Source organism: Stigmatopora argus, chromosome 16 (genome assembly GCF_051989625.1).
Source record: "Stigmatopora argus isolate UIUO_Sarg chromosome 16, RoL_Sarg_1.0, whole genome shotgun sequence".
Lineage (NCBI taxonomy): Eukaryota > Metazoa > Chordata > Actinopteri > Syngnathiformes > Syngnathidae > Stigmatopora > Stigmatopora argus.
The window spans coordinates 3,854,888-3,876,536 of record NC_135402.1 but is presented as its reverse complement, the minus strand read 5'-3'; the positions used below and the strand labels follow the sequence as shown (position 1 = coordinate 3,876,536).

The window sequence follows — 21,649 nt, the reverse complement described above, 5'->3', positions numbered from 1 at the left end:
GATGAAATGGCAGGCAAGTGAGAAGCACATCGTAAAGCTTTGCAGGACTTTGACTTTGTTACGTAACTTCCACGAGCCGCTCGGGTTGCACGCACATTAGATACTACTTCCGCTGACCTAGGTGCGGAAAGGCTCAAGTAGCGGCGTTACTAGCCGACGGCCATCTTTAAAATGTAAACTGCACTAACGGGCTCTTCGCAACGAAACTAGAATGAGTGCTTCGCTCCACTAAAATAAAACATGGCTATGAATCAGGCTGTCTTAGTGTAATAATGCATAATTCTCTGAATGTGTGCATTTAATTTACTACTTTATTATAAACCAAGCCGTTTCTAGCAATCTCTAGCTCTTTTAAATGATATACACACTTTGTTGGCCATAATGTCATGCCTATCACTGATACAAAATGGCCGACAAGTGATAACGACCGCCTTGGTTGGCTCGTTGCGCATCTCGCGCTTCCATATGTGATATCTCTGGCTTGCACTCAGTACGCGAGGACACAAAGGGCAGCACCCTTGCGTCCATTGGTCGGGAGCTTGATTGACTAAGCAAGCGAGCCAATGGGAGGCTTCCCTCCTGTCTCGCCCCTAGTCCCGTCACATTGGCCGCACTGGGCGACGTTAGTCCCGAACGCCGACGCGACTAGGACCGTAACGTGCATTTGCCGCACTTATTATTGGCGAAAGCCGTACTTCAGCGATCCAAAGACGGTTTAAGTACTTCTTGGAGAAGGAATCGAAAGAGGAAACGGCACGGGGAACGAGTGGCTCAGGAGGAAAAAAAGGACTTGGAACAAGGAGGATTCATGCGGGCTCGTTAGGTACGTGGTAAACGCTACTGCGCATGTGCTCAATGTTTAGCGTTTCTAAAGTCAATTCTACTTCGTGCATTCGATCATTCCCTTTTGATGAGTGTTGTTGTTATTTTTTTCTTTAGTTGCGTACTTTTAGGGTAATCGTAAGTCCGTTAGTTGTTGTGTGAAAGAGAAGGACGCCAGCAACACACCCAAACTCGCTGGCTAACATTTCATCGACCACCTCCCTATTTCGCTTGAAAACTCTTGAAAAATGACGACGAAAAACGCCTAAAGTGCCTCACTTACACGACCGATGTTATCGTAATGCCTCTTGACAGTTGCATAACTTTGGCGAGGCTATCACGCGCACAACTAATTGGCTGCCAATGACCGCGCTGGACGTCCAATCCATTTGACGTGGGAGGATGGCAGCGATGAAGCGGTCGGGGGAAGGACATTTTTACTTTTAACTCATTGGCTACCAGTGGCAAAGGATTGGATATAATCGTGTCATTTTATATATCGACAAATATCGTACGGCTGTGAAATTGGCGATTTTAATCGACTAAAACAAATCAGACAAAAACATGCCCCTTTTCCACTAAATTACCAAACCATATAATTTCAAATTGACGATGCGGAAAAGGCACCAACGACAACGATTCGGTCTTTTGTTTCAGTCTGCAAAATGTCCCAAAACGCATCTTTTGTGCGTTTTAACGAGACTTCCGTTTGCGGTACTAAAGTCGGGCGGATTTTGGACCATTTTGACGTCAAATAAAATCCGTTGTTAAATTCATCATCGCTTACTGTTACCAATTAAGTTTGTTGCTAGCGTATCCATCCGTCCAAGCGCAATGTTTACGGCCTTTTATGCGCTACTTCTACGTGGCTAACCACATATCCGCCCGTCCCCCCTTTTATTAAACACTGCCTGTCGTTCCGCAGCATCCCCCCGCGAGGCTTTCACCTTCCCCGATGGCGGCGACGGCCGGCCGCAAATCACCCCGGCGAGACGACGAGAGCGAAAGAATGAAGACCAGCTAGACGTGTCCCATCTCCACCCAGAGTAATTGCAGTTTGAAGGGATTTTTTGGGGGGTCTTCATTTTTGGATCTTTCGAGCAATCATGAGCACGGAAGGCTTCCAGTACCGAGCGCTTTACGACTACAAGAAGGAGCGCGAGGAGGACATTGACCTTCACGTGGGGGACACGCTCCTGGTGAGCAAGGGGGCCCTGGCCGGGATGGCGTCCCTGGGCTACGCCGACGGCCTGGAGCAGAGGCCCGACGAGATCGGCTGGCTTCCCGGTTTCAACGAGACCACCCAGGAGAAGGGCGACTTCCCGGGCACCTACGTGGAGTACGTGGGCAAGAAGCGCATCTCGCCGCCCACGCCCAAGCCCCGCCCACTACGCCCGCTGCCGGTGGCCCCGGCGGTCCCCAGGGCCGAGGCCGGTTCCGATTCAGAGCAAGGTGAGTCGCCCCGCGGAAGCCTTTGAGTTTCTCTTTTGGACGCCGATTCCTTAATGTTTGTCCGTTTATTCCTACCATGTCAAGCTATCTAAAAAAAAAATGCCAGTCTGGTATTGTTTTTTTTTTTTTTTAAATTCGATAGTTAATGAGGGAGGACATGATAGAGAAATAAAAACGGAGATCCATTTTTGGATGAGGCGCCCGATGGATGCTAAGTCAACAAAAAGGGTTTTCTTTGCGGTTGCTTGTGAAATTCAGTTCCGGATTTGTTGAGTAACATTTTGTGCACAAATTTGATTTCATAGTAAACTAGTACTGTTTTTCACCTTTTAACTCTAAGAGTCCATTTCCCTACATTAAAAAGGGCTAAATCCAACAATTATTTTTAATAGGTAGCACATTTTTTAAAATTATTTTTAACGAATCAAAATGAAACATTTGCAAACACCGTAACATAACAGAAATTAGTATTTATACATGAGTTGCTTAGTCGACGACTTGCAAAAACTAAAAGACTATTAAAGCAACCATTTGTCATTTTTATAGCGCATCATTTTTCATTATAATATAATATCTGACTAGATTTAACCAATCTGGCCGTATAACTGCGTACTTTCTAAAGATACTTGAAGGGCACAAAAAAAAAATCATCTAAAACATGAGGGATATTTCAACAAAAAAAGCAATAACAGACACAGCACGTTTTATATGGACACAGTGACTAAACTTTGCAGAGCAAAAAAAAAAAAGTCCAATCACAGCAACATAAAAAAATCATAACCTCAAATCAAATTTAGCACAAAATGTTTTGGAACGTAATTTGTCGGTAACCATGTTTTGCACTTCGCGACGGACTTGCAAAAAAAGGGGATTTTCACATTTTCTTTTCACTCCGCCTTCAAACCGCTGCTCTACTTTTATACGGCTCTGTTGGGATATTTATACATTTCGAGGTACCGGCTCAGTTCCTCCAAATCAGATGATGACTCGGGACTGGTGTGCATAAATTATGTGATGGGACGTCCCAGAGCTGAACTCTCAGAAAGCTGGAAAAATGAAGGGAATTTATGTCGCTAGTTCTAGTTCTACTGTATATTGTCATATCGCCCAGCACTACGGTCCGAGCGATTAGTCGGCGTTTAAAACGCGTATGAGGAGAAGAAAAGTCTCCGTGTCTATGGCGCTGCTTCTAAATGGCTTGCTTATGTGTGCGCAAAAGCTAAACACCGAAAGGGAACTTCTGGCCTTGCGTGAGAGTCTTGAGAGGATCTTTTTTTTTTTGGGTGGAGGGCTGTTTTGTGATTTATTGCGCTCCCCGTTTTCTGCTGTTTGGACAACTCTTCCACTTGGGCCGCCTGCCGAGCGGGGGGGTCTGGGAAAAAGGGGGCCACGGGGGCTTACGGGATTTCAACACATGTAAAGAAAGCATCCGCTTCATTTTTTTAGTGGCCAAAAACATGAAAAAGGCTAAAAATGAGGCCCACTCACATAAAAAAAAAATAGCGATCATTTTTTTTTTGCATCCCTCCAACACGAGTTGAATATCCAAATAGTTGTCGATTAATCATGGCAGCCATATTTTGACTTTTTTATGTGGACTTGGCCTTGGGATCTTTGAAATCCTCCACGTCTAATGGCGATAATGCCGTTTCTGCTTTGTATCGTGCCGCGGAATTTCTCCGGGTGGAACACGTCAAAGCATGTTTGAGATAAAGCGCTGCGGGCTAGCTGGCTATTTGAAGACGCCGTCGTCTGGCTTTCGCCGACAAGCCGGGCGGACGGGCCGCCACGCGCCTCCAGTCGGGGAAGCTTTTAAACTGGCGGCGGAAGGAGGATTTAGCCCAGATTATTCAATCCCTGGGATTGGCCGTGTCGAGAGTCGGCGTCAGGCGCGTGTGGTCGACCTCCGGAATCTTCTCTGGCTCGGAGAAATCAAACCCGTGTGACCGTGACGACCCATCCCTTTCAACTGGGAGGGCCGGCAGCCGGTGTGTTAGTTCACAAAATAACCTTAAAGGCCGTCGATGAACGTTTATTGGCTGCCGCTCTCCCACTTCAAATGGATTGGACGTCTACTAGTGGTAAAGTAATTGGTGGGAGGAAGAACATGTTTTATTTTGGCTGCCATTGACGACGCAAACAAAAAAATCCACCTTCCCACTTGAAATGGATTGGACATCTACTCGTGATAAACTAACTGGTCGGAAGGAAGGTGCATCTTGGCCAGAGGAAGAACAATTTTCTATTTTTTTCTGGGCTATACATGTATATTGTAATTTTTTTTCTAATGATCCATCGTGACTGGACGGTTGGTCGCCCAGACGTTTGGTCGCCTGGGTGAATATAATTTTGAGAGCTGGTTTCAACAGTAGATATTTAGATATTAAACTCTCTCTCTTATGAATATAATTTTGAGAGCTGGTTTCAACAGTAAACTCTCTGTCCTGTTACCAAACGTCCGGCGACCAAACGTCCGGCGACCAAGCGTCCGGCGACCAAACGTCCGGCGACCAAACGTCCGAGTACCATGATCGATATATATGTTCTTGAAACAATAAAGTACAGGTAGATACGTAAATGTAAACGACGGCGAAGGCGTGCCGGGTGGGTCGCGTCTCTTAGGCGACTGGACTGGCAAAGCCTCTTTGATGGCGTCTGCGGCGGGGATTAGGCGCCCCCGCAGACGGCCCGGCACGGGCGAGAGGTGCCGACGCGGCCTGAGCGGCTTTTTTAGAGTACGGGACACGTGCGGGTGGGAGGCGGTGCTTGGTGGGGTGGCGGCTTGTTTTCCGTTACATAACTATTCTGGCAACATCCATCATGGGCTGTCAGGTAGTTAGCTAGCAGGAGTGCCATACTTTTTGATCTGTGGCGTGTTTCTTGGCGACCAATCGCCTGCAGCACCTCCCAGTTCGAAGGTCCATGGCAGTTAAAGAGACAGGGAATTGACATTGGCCAGCCAATCACAGGGCAGACAAAGACAAGAGACAAACAACCAATCACTCGTAGCTTGGGGCAATTTAGAGTGTCCAATCAGCCTTTTTGGAATGTGGGAGGAAACCGGAGAAAACCCACGCAGGCCCGGGGAGAACAAGCTAACAGGTGGACCGACCTGGATTTGAACCCAGAACCCCAGAGCTGTGAGGCAGACGAACTAACCACGCACTCCACCGTGTCGTGTTGACTTTGTTTCATGCTAAAATTATTATTTTTATTTTTAGAAAAAAGTAAATAGGCAGTTAAAGCTCATTTGGAAGTGACGCCAGGTGGAAGGAAATTTTACTGTGGGCAACAGAGGAAGTTTTTATGCGCGCTCAACTCTTAATTCATAAAAAGTCCAAAGCTTGTATTACGTGTACTTTTTGGAATGGCCAAAAGTCTTTCTTGTGGAAGCGCTCGCACATCTGGCAACGTTCAGAAGGCGGGCAACTCCCGAAAGCGCCTGGCCGTGCCCGACTCCGTCAGCTCGGCGCGGCTTCAAAAGGGTTAAATCCGCTCCGTGCCCCGCCAAAGACGTGAAAATGCGTCGGATCCGCCCGGCGACCGTTCGCCGGTCGGCCTAGACGCGGAATGCTTCCGAACCCATGTTGGGATTTCCTTCCTTTCCCGATCCGCCCTTCTGCGGCCGCCACGTGAGCGGCGGCGGCGCCGCCACCCGTCCCATGTCACCGCCTGGAAGAAACAGTATAACCCGAAAATTGCGGTCTCCTCTATATTTATCCCCAGCACGCGCTATATTTAGCGTCTGGCCCAGTCTTGCCCACGCCGTCTGAAGTTCAGACATGCCGTTTGGCAGCGCCATCCGTCCGCCCGCCGGCGTCCGTCTTTAGCCGCTTTGCACGGAGATGCCTTCCATTGCGACGCCCAGCGCGTGTTTAGACTCATTTCTTCAATGTTCTAAATCGTACGCAGACGCGTTGACATCTTGGCCATCTGTCTTTTAACTTGTACGGTACAAGGGTAAATTAAAAAATAGCAAAAAAATATTTCCGAGAACGCCATACCGTACTCTCCGGACTATAAGTCGCACTTTTTTTTTTTATAGATTGGCTGGGCCTGCAACAAATACTCAAGTGTAACGTGTATTTTTTCTCTCTGTTTGACCACCGACATCTCATTATGTTGTCTTTTTAGGCTATAGTTATGTAGTCTATGCTTTCGGTGGTACAACTTATAGTCCGGAAAATACGGTGATGACGTTTTGATGCGCCGCTAAATGTTATTGGTGACTTTCTGGGATGCTTCTAGCTCATTTGTGAATTCTTGCTCATTTTTCAGCAGTTTTCCTGTCAGTTTTGAGGCATTTGACGGTTCCTTATGAACTCATTGGCTGGCACTGATGGCGCCATTTTGACGGCAAAATGACTGAATATGATTGCGGATGAGAAACGGAGCAAAGTGCAGTGGTGCACGCGCTTGATTACACAACTCACAAACCTTTGGTGTCGCGGCGCCCCTGGCAAAAGCATATGATTCTCAACATACATTAAGAATGAAGCCGAACAACCCCCATGGCGGGCCACTTCCAGCCCTCCGACGGCATGTTTGACACCCCCCGGCTCTTAGCAATCATGCGACCGTGTTTGTTGTCAATGAATCACGCCGTCCCGACTGTCGATTTAGCACACGTTGACCGCGTACTTAGATTTCAGTACCAGGAAGAAAACCCCGTCTGCTTTCTGTCTCGTAGCCACCACGTGTCATGGCGGCCATCTGCGACGTTAATGATTCACACGAGGGCTCCGAAACGTTATCTCCAGTAAGGCGAGCTCAGATATTGCACTCTTTTTTTATGGGGGGGTGGGGAAGTGACTTTAAATAGAACTCTGGCTTGTAAATTAGTTTCTCAGAAAAAGTTGGATCAGTGGTCAAGGGGGCAAAAAAGGTGTGCGATGGCAACGGGACGTCTATTTCGGGAAACTTTAGGCATTCCGTCTCAAAGTTCACGGCTTCTGAGAATAACCCCCCCATCCCCCCCGCGTACACACACACACACACACGCCCATTCCTTCACGCCGTTAACGTCTTCCAGATGAGCAGCGAGCCTCTCTGGCGCGTTTGAATGCGGTCGCGAAAAGCGTTCTTCACACGCAACATGGCGGCCAAAGAGGAAGTGGCTTTGGATGAAGCGCTTGCTGATTGGACCGTTTCAACGCTTGCGTCGGTGCTTGGAAAGGACTTGCTTTAATTGCTCGAATAAAAAAAAAAAAAGGAAGAAAAATTTATTTTGAAAGCAAAAATATGCTTTCAAAGAAAGACTTCCATTCATATTTTTTTCTGCTTTTATTTTTTTTTGAAGTGCAGACAGGCGAGTCTTTCAGCGTACAACTTTCATGTCCACACCTGGTACTAAAGATCTAACGAGGGAAAAAAAACATGGTTTACCTCACATCACAGTGAATTTATTTGCCCAACACCGTGCACTAGTTTTTCATGTTTTTTTTTTAATGCCTTTGGAGCGCCGCCGCCGTTCATTTTTCAACTTCCTGCCAGCTTGTAAGCAGCGTGCAGCGCTTCCTGTGTGTTACGGCTAACCGCACTTTTTTCCTCCCCCTCGTTGCAAATGAACCGGCTTTTTTGTAAAGACCATGACATTTGAAAAATATGTTATTATTAAGACTCATTTTTTTTTCGGCTTGTTCGTTTTGGTTTCAGTCATATTTTACAAATTTATCATTTTATTTATTTCAAAGAAAATGCTACAAAATCGGAAAATCTATTTACAATTGAGACCGGGCCTCAAAATATGCGGACATTTTATTTTGGAAGATGTCCGTCATACTTGGTAATCAAAACTTAATTACCAAGAACACAAATTTGTCCGATAAAACCCCTAAAAAGATATAAATAAAAGCTCAGTTCACTACTTTTGACTTTCAATCAATATTTTTGACCCAAGACGGGAGTTTATTGAGCGCCATAAACCAGGGGTGTCAAAGTGGCGGCCCGGGGGCCAAATCTGGCCCGCCGCCTCATTTTGTGCGGCCCGAGAAAGTAAATCATGAGTGCCGACTTTCTGTTTTAGGATCAAATTCAAGTGATTATAGATGATGTACATAAAAAATTGCAATGATTGATTTTCCCCTTTTTAAAATAAATCATTGCAATTTTTCAATCCATTTTTTCTCTTTTGTGTTTTTAGTTCAAAGCGCATTTTGTAAGATCTAAAACTAAATATATAGATATTTTCCGTTTTCCTCTTTAATATTGAACATAATTAAAAAATATTTTTGGTTTCCATTTGAAATAAAAAAACATGTTTAAAAGACATTTTCCATTACTAAGAGAAAAAAAAGCTCAAATAAACATTGTTTTAGATCTATAAAAACGGACTATTTAGGGCTTTTGATCCACTTCTTTTAATCCAATCTCAAAAAATCTAAATATTAGATCTCCGGCCCACATGAAATGGAGTTGACGTTAATGCGGCCTGCGAACCAACCCGAGTTTGATACCCCTGCCATAAGCATTTCCGCACCATTTTAAAGATTTCAAATTTTCTAATAATGATCATTTTTTGTATTCATTCCAGGCTTATGGTTGCCAGATTTGACGGAGCAGTTTTCCCTTCCCGAGACGGCCCCGCCCCACCTGGCCCGTCTTCTCGACGCCATCGAGAGGAAAGGTACGCTCCGTTTTGAACCCGAGCCCACTCGGAGCGCTCGCCGATTTTGCCCGCCGATGTAAACCAGCTCATGGATTTCATTTTTTTTCGAAGGTCTGGAGAACCCGACTTTGTACAGGACCTTTACTGCGGGCGGTGGTCATGAAGTCAGGCAGTATTTTGAATCAGGTATCTTTGACCTACATATATATATATATACACACATGTTTTTTGGGGGGGGGGTGCTTAAGCCACCGCAGTTAATGAATTAACTCCTGTTACTCATGAAATGTTAGAAACTGGGACAGTTGGGAGTAAATCATAACCCATTGGATTGTCAAATGGTAGAAAAAATGTCAATATTTTGATGTTCTTTACTAGAAGAATAGAATATGTGCCGGTGAAAGGTTTAAAAAGGCAATTTGAAGTGATAGAGTGGTCCAAAATGATAATTAATAGTCTTTCAGGTTAGGGCCTATTAGGGGTCTGGAACCTTTTTGACAAACAGAGCCACAAACAATTCATATTTTCCAATGTTATTCCTTGTAAGCCATACTACAAATTTAAAAGTCAAAATACATACATGTAAATGAGTGCCTTTTCAATTTTTTTTAGTAATTTCACCACTTTTAAAGTGGAAAAAACTGAATATTTTTTCAAAGATTCTTCTGCTGTTGCTAATCAATGAGAGGATGCATTCCAGAAGAGTCTACTGCGGAAAAAAAATGAAATTAAAGCAGTTCTAGATGTAATATCTCAGTTCTGTCACCAGCGATTTCCATATTTTAGCTCACAGGTTAGCAAAGAGCCAGATGCACCCATCAAAAGAGCCACATGTGGCTCCCGAGCCATAGGTTCCCTACCCCTGGGTTAGGCTATTAGTATTTTTGACTCAATTGGCCTTGCTTTCAGATCCCTCGTCCGTGGATCTGGAGCAGCTGGAGCTCCCCAGCCTGTGCGACGGCGTGCGGCGCTACCTCCAGGACCTCCCTCAGCCCATCGTCCCGCCCCCCGTGTACGCTCAGCTGGTGCACGCCGTCAAAGGTGAGACGGGGTCTGGCTTTCTCCCGGGAAAAAAGCGTTGACGTCGCGTCGTCCCGCCGTAGCGAACGCCGAGTTCTTTGAGAGCAAACAAGCCGGACGCATGTTTCCAAACGGGTTTATCTTCTCTCCGCATTGAATAAACACTCTTGTTCTGTTCGCAATCATTGCCTCGTCGCCAGACAGTTGACTTTCTAGTCCGCTTTTTTTTTTTTTCTTTTCCCTGGCGGATGATTTTTTTTTTTCCCCCGTGGTGAAAACTAGCAGATCCTTTTTTTGAATGGAGGAGTTAAAAACAAAGACGCTATTAGACGTTTAATTCGAACTGGTAGTCTCGTTTCTGTGTTGCTTGGCTGGTTATGTGGTTTTTGAAAGGCCAACATGCTCTGACTTTTTATTTTTATTCATTTTTCGTCCTCCTTCTCCTTCTCTTCACAGAGGTGTCCAATCCCGACGAGTGCGCCCAGCAACTCCGCCGCATCGCCGGCGGCTCCGGCCTGGCGCCGCAATACTGGCTGACCCTCCAGTGCGTGCTTCGCCACTTGTCCCGCGTGTGCCAGAGCGCCGCCAAGAACCTGTTGAGCGCCCGTACGCTAGGCGAGATCTTCAGTCCGGTTTTCTTCAGACAGCAGAGCACCAGGTGACCGAGGGTTTGGTCCTTCTTTAACCATTCTGGTTGTGACATCACAGCCGTAATTAATGAGCATGTTTCACTTAGTAGCGCTGCACTAGCTAGCTAGTGTTGACAGAAAGATTACATAGCAACAAGTGAATAAAAGTGCTATGAATAGCTGCAACTCACTCTGGGTCTGACATCATCTTCTGTTTAGAGATTTTTTTAGTGAGCAGGCAAAGGCAGTTCATTATCAATCATGACTAAGCCTTTTACGCTTCTTTTTTACGTGTGCGGTCGATTGGTCGCCCCGACCGTGACAACGGGCGACCAAAAGACCGGCGCCAAAACAAGGTAAAACAACACGGTCTACGCATCAATAAAAGCCAACAATGGCCATGAGCAGTTTCACTGAGCCGACCGACGTGTGAGTGTATAAGAGTTTGCATGTACATGCGTTGTCCCTTTTAAGAAGCTACGTCAGTCAGGGTCTTAACAAGTTCTCCAACAAAAAACAATAAAAGTCCAGGAGATTTTGAGCTTTTCTTTAGCCTAATAATGACTAGGGCATTAAGTATGACTAAATAGTAATTCGCAGTTTGTATTTAGGGAATTTGAGCAACGATTTAAATGGTAATTATCAATAACCTTCTGGGCGACCAAAAGACCGGCGACCAATCAACCGTGTACCCTTTTTTAATACGGATTTGTGTACAAAATATGCTGTGCTCGTCATATTTCTTTGGGTAGCGCTGCCAAAAACAACGACTTTGATCATTTGATAATCATCAGATGACGAGTTCTCAGATGTAAATCGCCCCTTTTCATTAGGATTTCATTTTGGTCGTTATTTTTTTAAATTATTGCCACGTAAGATCAGCGTTCACATTTGAAAACTAACATTTTGTCTTTCCGTTTTCAGCTGTGAGCCCAGCCTGGATGCCCACGTGAGGATCATCGAAGTTCTCCTGACCAGCGAATGGACCGAAAGTCAAGCGGCTCCAGGTACGTTTCCCGCTTGTGTAACGTTGACCTCAAATCAAACGGGAGGACTTTGGTCGCAAAAAAAAGGCAGCTATCGCCGTCCCCGACCGCTCGACGGGTTAACGTCGATCCACCTGGCCGTCCGTCCGCCTTTGGCCGGCCACAGCTCTCAAACGAGATGAAAGCGCCCGCGGGGAAAAAGGCAACGGCAACGCCAGTCACCTCAGGTGCTCAGCGGGCGCTTGACACGCGCACGTAATTGCACATATTTAAGTGAAAGGCCTATGTGTGCGCACGCCTCCTCCCGGCGACCGCCGCTCTATTTTAAGCCGGCGACAAAAGGTCCACTTAGATTTGGTTGGCCGGAAAGCCCAGCCTGCCACAGAGCACCCCTTGTTCAGCCCGAGCCGCCTCCTAGCTGCGAGACCACCCCCCCAGGCACCCCCCCCCCCCCCCCCCCCCCCTCAAAGTGTCCAGCTCAGCAAATATTTGAAAGTTTGCAAGTTAATCATAAGCTGCCTCCTCTTCTCCAAACATAGAGAGGGCGGGGAAGTCCGGCAGACAGACTAGAGAGAGAGAGAGAGAGAGAGAAAGAAAGAGAGAAACTCTGCTCACATGCAACAAGCAGCCGCGGCTAATCATTAGCGTGGAAACGTTAGGTACGCTAACTGCCACGGGTTAGCCGGATTCTAGCACGGCGTGGGGACACGCAAAATCTACATTATGATATCGAAGCACGGGAACTGAATTGGATTTTTTTCCTTTTCTTTTTGTATTCTTCAAATTTGGCCATTGCAAAAGCAAGACGTCGAGGGGGAGAGGAATATGCACAACCTGCAACGTAAGTTTTCGTTGTTTTAGCGCGGGGAGACGGGAGGATCAGGTAGGGTAACATAAATTTTTGGCGTGGATGATGACGAATTTTTTTTTATTTGTCGGAATTGCATTTGCAGTTTTCGTTTGTCGTCACGATTGAGGGAAAGTGTGCTGTTTTTGGTCATTTGGGGAAAAAAAGTTAGCCTAACATTATATTTTAGGTCATGTGGCCCACAATGTTTACACTTATGGACGACTTAACCCAAAATGTGAACTCTAGGGCTCAGTTATCACTATTTTGATATCCTTTTCAAGTAATTGTATACTTTAAAATATTGATTAAAACAAAAAAAATCTCTCACTCAAAATGGATTGGCGCCATAGTCCTAAGTGCTCGATCAAAGCCTAATCAAATTCTAATCGCCTATCAAATTAATCCATGGCATTTTTGATAGCCGATTAATCATCTAAAAATATTTCTGACCCTAAAATGTTACAAATTGGACATCTATTCCCATAAATAAGTTATATTAGAACAGCATTTGTTATGTTTGTGTATCGTCCATGTGTTAATAGTGAACATTCCCAATTTTTAAAAATAGATGATTTTTCAAACTAACAAAAATGTTCAGCAGTATTTAACTTTGCAATTTTGGCAAATTATTTTACCTTACTTATCTTTTAATAAATATTTGAAGTAAGAAAAAGTAGCTTGAAAAACTAGAACATGGGTTCTCCATTTTTAAAAATAGATGATTTTTCAAACTAACAAAAATGTTCAGCACTATTTAACTTTGCAATTTTGGCAATTTTTTTTACATGACTTATCTTTTAATAAATATTTCAAGTAAGAAAAAGTAGCTTGAAAAAACTAGAAAATGGCATTTGTGGAGAAATTAGGGGCTTTGTGACATCACTTCCTGGTTAATTGATTGACAGCACTGGACGAATTTTCATTGGTTAAAATGTATTGGACGTCTAGTACTGTCAGTGGCAGCCGATAAGTGCAGTGTAAGTGTCATTGTGAGGGACACATGGCTCTTGTGTTGTTGTTGTTGTTGTTGTTGACAGTTTATTCGGTCGAAATGAGGACAAAATAATTTGGAGGTCCTGTAGCCCACTTGACTTGAGCGAGTTGATTCCAAATTGAAACGTTGCCCCCCTTTTTTAAATACGACCGACAACCCAACAATTCGCCGTGTTGTCGACCTGACCCGGGCCAACGTTCTCAGGCGCTAATTTGAGCGCGTCGCTTTCGCGACCCGACTGCATTCCCCTTGGCCCGTTCCACCTTTCCAAGAAGCGCCGTCTATTTTAGCGGCGCTCAGGAAATGGAGGCGGTTATCCGTGTCACGCCGCGGGATTACCGGCGTATTTCGGAGCCCCGTGCGGGCGGGGGAGGGATTTGAGCGCGCCGTGCGGACGTGCCTCGCCGCAGCGCCGCTAGCTTTGCTTTGTGTGCAGCGACGGGCTGGCGAGGGGAGGGGAGGGGACCCGTCGGGGGGGAGGAGTCAAGTAGGCAGAGAGATCGAAAGAGAGAGAGAGAGAACGCCAGGCAGGCAGAGGACGAGGGATGTCAGACGCACGACGCCGCACGACGCCAGGAACATTTTAAGCGTTATTTCGTGATCGCGTCTGGTGCTTTTTGGGTCGTCCATCAAAGCTAAAGGGAGAAAAGTGGGTTTTTTCGGGATGCCTTCATGGCCGCGAGGAAATGAGAGATGCCCGAGCACCCGGTGACACGGCTCCCGCCTGATTGGCTACGGTGAGTGATGCAACGCGTTACCGAGCAGGATCCCTTTAATGGATTCCCTTTTTTTTTTTACGTGCTTAGCCATGTGATCCATCGACCGGCTTCGCCGTTACGGAGAGGCGTGTTGCGTTCGTTTAACGGCTTGAGAAATGGGAAAAGGGGATGCTAGAAAGTGGATAGACTGCACGGGATTCCAGTGTGTGTGTGTGTGTGTGTGTGTTAAAGCGGTGAGTTCAAATAGAGCGGCGACCAATCCGCTGTGTTGGTTTGATCGCCGCCGACCTACCGGTCGTTAAAGGATCGGACGTTTGTGGACATCAGTGACTTGATTTACGAACTAATGTGATAGCGGAGTTTGTGATGTGTTTACTTGGTGTCGTTGTTTTGAGTGCTGAAATGATGAAGTTGCTTCGCCAATGGGATTTGAGGTCGAAATAAGTTGATATATAAAAGATAGAAAATTGATTTTTTTAGCTGCTGGAAGATGGAAAGACTTGATTTTAATGGTGCTGCAAGAGCAGGAAGGCCCGCTCACCGCAAAAGCCTTTGGTTAAAAATAGAACGTTACCTTTCGTGCCGCCTGTGAAACTGTTGGTGCGCGTTGGGCGCCGTCACAGATTTAAGATGATTTCCGCCGTACGCAATGTTCCCACGGCTCGCACGCCATCTCTGTCGCGCGCTGCCCAGCTGTCGCCCGGTCTCTGATTGAGACCGGGCTAACGCAGTTTGGTTTTTCCTCGGTGGAATTTTGTTTCCGGCGTGCGTCGCGACGTCGGCCGGGTCTGACCGTCAATAGACGAGGTGGATCAATGGCCCTTGAGTGGATGGAGCGTGTACACCTAATTGGTGCCTGCAAATGGCTTCTTTGAGTGCACGTCCTTCCGGTAAAGTCTGTGTTGGGCTGCCACCCAAAAAAAAAAACATTCTATTTGGATGTAGTTGAATAATCGGCTAAAAAAGTTGCATTTATTGTCATGTCATTTGACTGATTGCTCATTGCAAACATTGCCTTTTGATTGGTCATAACAATAATCCTCTATTTCCATCAAGGATGACAGAAGTTAGAATATTTTCTTTCTTCCCCTTTTTTTGTTTTAATTAAAAACAAAAAAAAACAAGTGTTAATTTAACTCGAAACCTGCTCATCCAAAAAATAACCAAAGGTTTAATCCTTTCAGCTCTACCTCCAAAGCCGCCCAAGCCCGTCCCCGTCGTTAACAACGTCCAGAACAACAGCATGGCCCTGCAGGACGCCGAATGGTACTGGGGCGACATCTCCCGCGAGGAGGTCAACGAGAAGCTGCGCGACACGGCCGACGGCACCTTCCTGGTGCGCGACGCCTCCACCAAGATGCACGGCGACTACACGCTGACGCTCAGGTAATCCATCTCCCGCGCCTCTCGCCGACCACGGCGATCCCGACCGACGTCCCACTCTCGTCTCCGGCGCCCTCAGGAAAGGCGGCAACAACAAGCTGATCAAGATTTTCCACCGCGACGGCAAGTACGGCTTCTCCGACCCGCTCACTTTCAGCTCCGTGGTGGAGCTCATCAACCACTACCGCAACGAGTCGTTGGCCCAGTACAACCCCAAGTTGGACGTCAAGCTGCTCTACCCAGTGTCCAAGCACCAGCAGGTATTTAAAAAAAAAATAAAAGCAGCATGACCAGACATCAGTGGGCAACAAATTTAAAAAAGATGGCTTTGTGCTTTTAGGACCAGGTGGTGAAAGAAGACAACATTGAAGCGGTGGGCCGGAAACTTTGCGAGTACCACCAGCAGTACTACGAGAAAAACAAGGAATACGACCGACTGTACGAAGAGTACACGAGGACGTCGCAGGTAAGCGGCGGGCACGAAAGGGGCGTCCCCCTCAAAATTGTCGGCGAACATTTTTACTTTGGGCGTTGACGTCCGTGCACTAAAACGCACGCTTGTCTCGGTCCCGCAGGAAATCCAAATGAAGAGGACGGCCATCGAGGCGTTCAACGAGACCATCAAAATCTTCGAGGAGCAATGTCAAACGCAAGAGCGATACAGCAAGGAGTACATCGAGAAATTTAGGAGGGAAGGCAACGACAAGGAGATCCAAAGGTGAGAGATGAATGTTTATTGGTCAGTTCAGACAGAAAGAAATAAGACAACACACGGACATTGTAGACGTTAGCATTGCTATGCTACATGGAGGCTAATGGCCAAAGGCATTCAAATTAAAGCACGATTGTGAGTCATTTCCTTGTTGGTTTTTGGGTACTGAGAGTTCACTTGGGATACATTTAGGTATAGTCACTTCCTGTTCACTTTGGCTCATTTCCTGTTCAACTCTTTCTGGGTCGCTTTCAGGTCATTCCTGTACATTGAGTCTTTTCCTGTTCATTTTAGGGCAAAAAAAGATGAAGAATGAGTTAAAATAGTTCATTTAAGGGGGAAAGTCCATTTAATGTTATGTAAAATTGAAAATGTTAGTACCGTAACAACAACCGTCGTCGTCGTGTCCTTCTCTTGAAAGTTGAAAGCTGAGCTAAAAGGGGCGTCCTCTTCTTTCAGGATCATGGGCAATTACGAGAAGCTCAAATCCAGGATCAGCGAGATCGTGGACAGCAAGAGCCGGCTAGAAGAGGACCTGAAGAAGCAGGCGGCCGACTACCGCGAGATCGACAAGCGGATGAACAGCATCAAACCAGATCTCATCCAGCTGCGTAAGACCAGAGACCAGTACCTCATGTGAGTGCTCACAGAATTTATTGGCATTTTCAGAGGAATGGCAAAAAATCCCACCGGAGCGTTGAAAATGGCCGCAAATTTTCGTCTCACGTATCCGCCGCGGTCTTTCAGGTGGCTGACCCAAAAGGGCGTCCGGCAGAAGAAGCTCAACGACTGGCTGGGAATCAAGAACGACAACACCGAAGAGTAAGTCAGACTCACCCGCCCCGACCAATCTCGTCGCCCACGCTTGCTCACCGCGCTTGCTTGTTCGTCCTCGCAGTCAATATTCCATGGTGGACGACGACGAAGACCTGCCCCATCACGACGAGCGCTCCTGGAAGCTGGGCAACATCAACCGGCTGCAGGCCGAGGCGCTCCTCCAGGGCAAGCGAGACGGAACATTCCTGGTGCGGGAGAGCAGCAAGGCCGGCTGCTACGCCTGCAGCGTCGTGTACGTAGTCGCCCTTGTTACAATCATCGCCTCCTAAAAAAAATAATGAATAAAAAACAAAAAAAGCAACTTTTTTTGGAGTGTTAACTCATTGGCTGACGTCCCAACATCATTCAATGCCAGACTTCCCACTTGAAATGGATTTAATGTTTCCAACTGTCAATACACAAGTACACATACATATATACCGCTCACACCCCTAAAAATATCCACGCACAGAAATATTACCTGCCATTGAAGACCACAGACGTCCATTAAACATTAAACAAACCGATTGGAGGTCTCCAACTCAAAACTTCTTATTTCTGTAATGGGGGAGAGAAAGAGTATGTTTTAATCACGGGGTATTAATACTATTGAACTTTTTCCACTCAACTGCGACCTAACACGACTTTGTCTCTCCCCGTGCAGCGTGGACGGCGAGGTGAAGCACTGCGTCATCAACAAGACGCCGTCGGGCTTTGGTTTCGCCGAGCCGTACAACCTCTACGGCTCGCTAAAGGAACTGGTCCTCCACTACCAGCACACCTCTCTGGTGCAGCACAACGACTCTCTGAATGTGACGCTCGCTTACCCCGTCTACACTCAGCAGAGACGGTGAGGCGGGTTGGGGGCGGCTCGGAAGAGGGGTCCAGGGGGGGGGCAGGTGCTAACACGGAGGCAGAGGACGCCGGAAGGAAGCCTTTTCGGCGAGCGGCTGACGAGCCCGAATGTACTTTTTTTGATCCTCTTCGAAGCGGGTTGGAGCGGCGCCCCCCCGCTGGCCGGTCAAACCCCCAGCCCCAAGTCACTTTACCTAAAAAAACACAAAAACAAAAGAACTATCAAAGGATCGCCATCGCCATCGGTGACGCAAAGCTAACCCTGACTTTTTTTTGGGATGTTGCGTGTTTGTGAGCGACTGCGTGAGGGCTGCCAGTTATTCGGATCGTCAGCTGTTCGATTAGCTTTGCATAGCAGTCTACTAATTAGGTCACAGGTAAATCAAGTTATTTTCTCATTGTTGCAAATATATATGAGAGTTAATTGTTCACACTTTGTTTTAATTTAAGTTTATTAAATGTATTTTAATAAAATAAATGTTGCCAAGTTTAATTTTTTAACTGATTTTGCCATTTTTGTTTTGAAACGAAGCAAGATATTTGCAAATATACTGCAAAAATCAGACAATATTCACTTTTTTATTTTACCCTTTTAAACAAAAATCCTGATTTCTAAAAGAAACCCCCAAAACATTTTTTTTCTTGAAAAAATAAGAGTTCAGTACTAGTAGACATCCCATTCATTTTAAATGGGAGGTTGACAGCGAATAAAGAATCGCCGCCAGCCCGCCCATTTCAAATAAATGGCAATGGCCAATGACTTACAAGACCTAAAAATAAACCCCCCCAAAATAAAAATAATAGACTGATAAAATTGTCAACTAATTTGATAACAGATGAGTCTATCAACTGTGGCAGCCCTAGACGTGTGAAAGAGGAAATTGTGTGAGGAAATTGTCCATGTGACCAAAACTCAAATGAGTTGTGTGTGTGCGTATACTCACTGGTATAAACTGTCAAATAAGCAGACGTGGATCAGCTGATCGATGTAGCATAATGGCACTTTTTAAAGCCTTTTTTTGGTTCCTTTTGGACGAGTCCTATGGACTTTTTTTTGCAGGGGGCAGTGGAACAATGAAACAAGTGCACCAAAGCGGACAAAAAAAGAAAAGAAAAACAAAACCAACAAAAAAAGGTTCCATTTGAGTTGCTTTTTTTTCTTCCTGATCTGCTATGCAATTCAGGGTTTCCCCCAGAAAACTTGCAAAGCCTGGTGGCAGAGGATCCCTGTAGGGGAACAGAAAATGGAAATAAAAATGTTAAGCTGAGAGAAATTTGTGTCATTAGAATTATGACACTTAAAAGGTGCTACGAAATGGTGATCAGAAAAATAAGAATGACCGCAACTACTGTTTGTTAATGTAGTTTACATGTTGGCTGTTTTAACATATCATAATTATTTTGCCCAAAAAGAGAATGCCCACCTTTTCCCCCCCCAAAAATAATTTGGTTGTGACATCACAACCAGAATTTATGATGTCTAGCTTTTCAGTGTCGCACTAGCTAGCTAGCTAGCTATCACATGTAGATGGGAAAACTAGCAGCTAATTTTGGGTGACTTCATTATGTGATCTAATTTTATAGTTGAGATGTTTTTGTCACTTTTTTGGATGGATTTGTGTCCAAATTATGGGCTGTTCTCATCTTTAAGTCACTTGCTTGAATTTCATAGCACCTTTAAATGCACAGTCTTACAAAATGGCCGGTTGTTGAAATACTGTAACAAACGACGCGATCGGCACACCTTGAGATGTCGCCGTTGCGCTTTTAAACATGTCACCAGTCGCGGTTAAAGAGTTTTACGTATTTTGAATCTTATTTTGTAGCAGCGTTTCAGCCTGGCGGAAGGGACGGCGGCCCACCGGGCTTATAAAGCGCTGGGGGGAACCCTGCATTTTTGTTTGTCTTCACTCTGTTGCAAACCGCGATATAAGCTTGTGTAAATATCCACGAGGGTATTTTTTTAAATGCCGCCAACATATGATTTTTTTCCAGTTTTTTTTTTTAAAGAATAATAATAGTCAGACTTTACTATTAACGACGGCAAAAGCTATTTTATTATTCCTGCGTTGCTTCAAACTGCTAGCGTACGCAGGCTGCTTCACTCAGAAATGCGCTTGATGCCGAAGAACACCACAGTATAGATTTATTTTCATAGAAATATATATGCATAGAACTATATCATACGTTCCCCACATTAGAGAAGATTTAAGATTAACATCCATGATTCACTTCAATATTTTTCTGTATCAGAAATTGAAACGTGTACACCGGGTGGATTCGCTCATTTCATCCCTCCTCCACCACCGAGACTTTATGGAAAAAAAATTAAACGGCTCGGAAGATGAATGAATGAATAAGCATTTTCATCTATTGGAAAGTTAGCATTAGCTTTAACTCATTCACTCCCAGTCAGATCACAAGATATGTGGTTGTGGTAGTTAGTCACAGAGGGAAATTGATATTGACGGCAATAGAAGTCCAATCCATTTCAACTAGGAGTTATGTAAGTTCGGAAATTTATCAAACTAACAAAGAAAAAATTATTAAATTCCTTGAGCAAAATACACAAGGGCAATAGGCATGTGATTTTTTTTTTTTTTTTATTATTACTCTTGGCTTTATTTCATTTTTTAAATAATTGTTTCCCCCTGTTAAATCCTTTAATTTAATGTTATTTTTTTTGCCCATTGTAAAATACTAATTCTAGAAATGTCAAATGAGAGCCGCAAAATATGTCATTTAGCATTGATGGCGCCGAACGTCCAATCCAGTGATCTTTACACGCAGAATGTGCAAATTTCTCTAAACGAATTGAGGCACTTAAGTGTGCCATGTGACATTTTTGTTTCACTTTTTCATCGAGCTGCAAATGTCTGGCTTTTCACGTTATGATGTATGATGATGATGATTTTTGAAATATAGTTTCCTCAGCAATCGAGCACCGTTTTTTGTTGTTTTTCCTTGACTTTGTACAAGTACGGACAATTTTGGGGCCGCGAGGTCCCGGTGGCTTTGGGTTAATTGGCTCGATGATTTAACAGCGTTGCTTTCAAAACCTGTCCTGACTTCCACTGAAAAAATAATAAAAGCCTTTGTTTTTAAAAGCTTGTTGTCCTGATTAGTTGACTCACCTGCTCATATATAAATAAAGGTTGTTTACTGTTGTATTACTCAATGTGTGCAATCATCTTGTTTGTATTCATTCTAAAAAATAACACTTGGCTACAAAATTGGATAGACGGACAAACCTCTCCTGTCCAATGACAACCCCAGAGAAGATGGGTCCCATCATCCTCCTCATCCTCTCTTGGCCATTTTGAAATTCAGCTGCGTTCCTCCATCAACCTAATAGGAGAAAAGTATATTTATCATCATTTAAAAAAAAATATTTGAACATATTTTTCCAAATACATTTCACATTGTGTATGTTGTAAATATATGGAATTATATTCATTCATTTTTCGTTGCACTAATCCCCACAGGGGTCGCAGGGGTGCTGGAGCCTATTCCAGATAACTGCAAGCAGGGGACACCCTGAATTGGTGACAACCAAACATACCTAGGGGCAATTTAGAGTGTTCAACCAGCCGATATAAGTGTCACATGTTGTTTTTAAGCTCAGTGGTCGTTTATTATTGCCTCAATTTGACAACTCCTTGCCCGTGTGAGCGTCTTTTGGTTAAGACAATTTATACAGACATAAGCGGTTTGGACAATGAATAAATGCGGATGTGGTTTATGGTTGAAAGGTCAAAATAATGGGAGACGTACTCTGCTAGGACACCTGGGTATGGTAGTCTT

At 45.0% G+C, this 21,649-nt stretch overlaps 1 protein-coding gene and 2 long non-coding RNA genes across 5 annotated transcripts; 1 reads left to right on the top strand and 2 right to left on the bottom strand.

Moving 5' to 3' along the window:
- The first annotated feature begins 559 nt into the window (after nt 1–559).
- Nucleotides 560–18,628, top strand: pik3r1 (phosphoinositide-3-kinase, regulatory subunit 1 (alpha)). 3 transcript variants are annotated; one of them, XM_077622644.1, is made up of 15 exons: nt 560–823; nt 1,748–2,274; nt 8,807–8,899; nt 8,993–9,067; nt 9,791–9,922; nt 10,358–10,559; nt 11,455–11,537; nt 15,264–15,465; nt 15,542–15,722; nt 15,803–15,928; nt 16,038–16,180; nt 16,634–16,810; nt 16,922–16,996; nt 17,073–17,243; nt 17,655–18,628. In XM_077622644.1, the coding sequence occupies exons 2-15, from the start codon at nt 1,929–1,931 to the stop codon at nt 17,842–17,844; spliced, it is 2,196 nt and encodes a 731-aa protein (XP_077478770.1). In that variant the 5' UTR covers nt 560–823; nt 1,748–1,928; the 3' UTR covers nt 17,845–18,628. The 3 variants fall into 3 exon arrangements, with proteins under 3 accessions (XP_077478770.1, XP_077478772.1, XP_077478773.1); XM_077622646.1 differs by lacking the exons at nt 560–823; nt 1,748–2,274; nt 8,807–8,899; ... (2 more) ...; nt 10,358–10,559; nt 11,455–11,537 and adding an exon at nt 12,141–12,357; XM_077622647.1 differs by lacking the exons at nt 560–823; nt 1,748–2,274; nt 8,807–8,899; ... (2 more) ...; nt 10,358–10,559; nt 11,455–11,537 and adding an exon at nt 13,875–14,097.
- On the bottom strand, nt 16,182–17,435 carry LOC144090818 (uncharacterized). The gene is made up of 4 exons (XR_013305515.1): nt 17,048–17,435; nt 16,865–16,967; nt 16,556–16,781; nt 16,182–16,455 (listed from the first exon to the last, which is right to left on the bottom strand). It is a non-coding gene; the product is annotated as an uncharacterized LOC144090818 (long non-coding RNA).
- Nucleotides 17,595–21,573, bottom strand: LOC144090817 (uncharacterized). The gene is made up of 3 exons (XR_013305514.1): nt 21,097–21,573; nt 18,790–19,072; nt 17,595–18,039 (listed from the first exon to the last, which is right to left on the bottom strand). It is a non-coding gene; the product is annotated as an uncharacterized LOC144090817 (long non-coding RNA).
- Between the last annotated feature and the right edge of the window lie 76 nt (nt 21,574–21,649).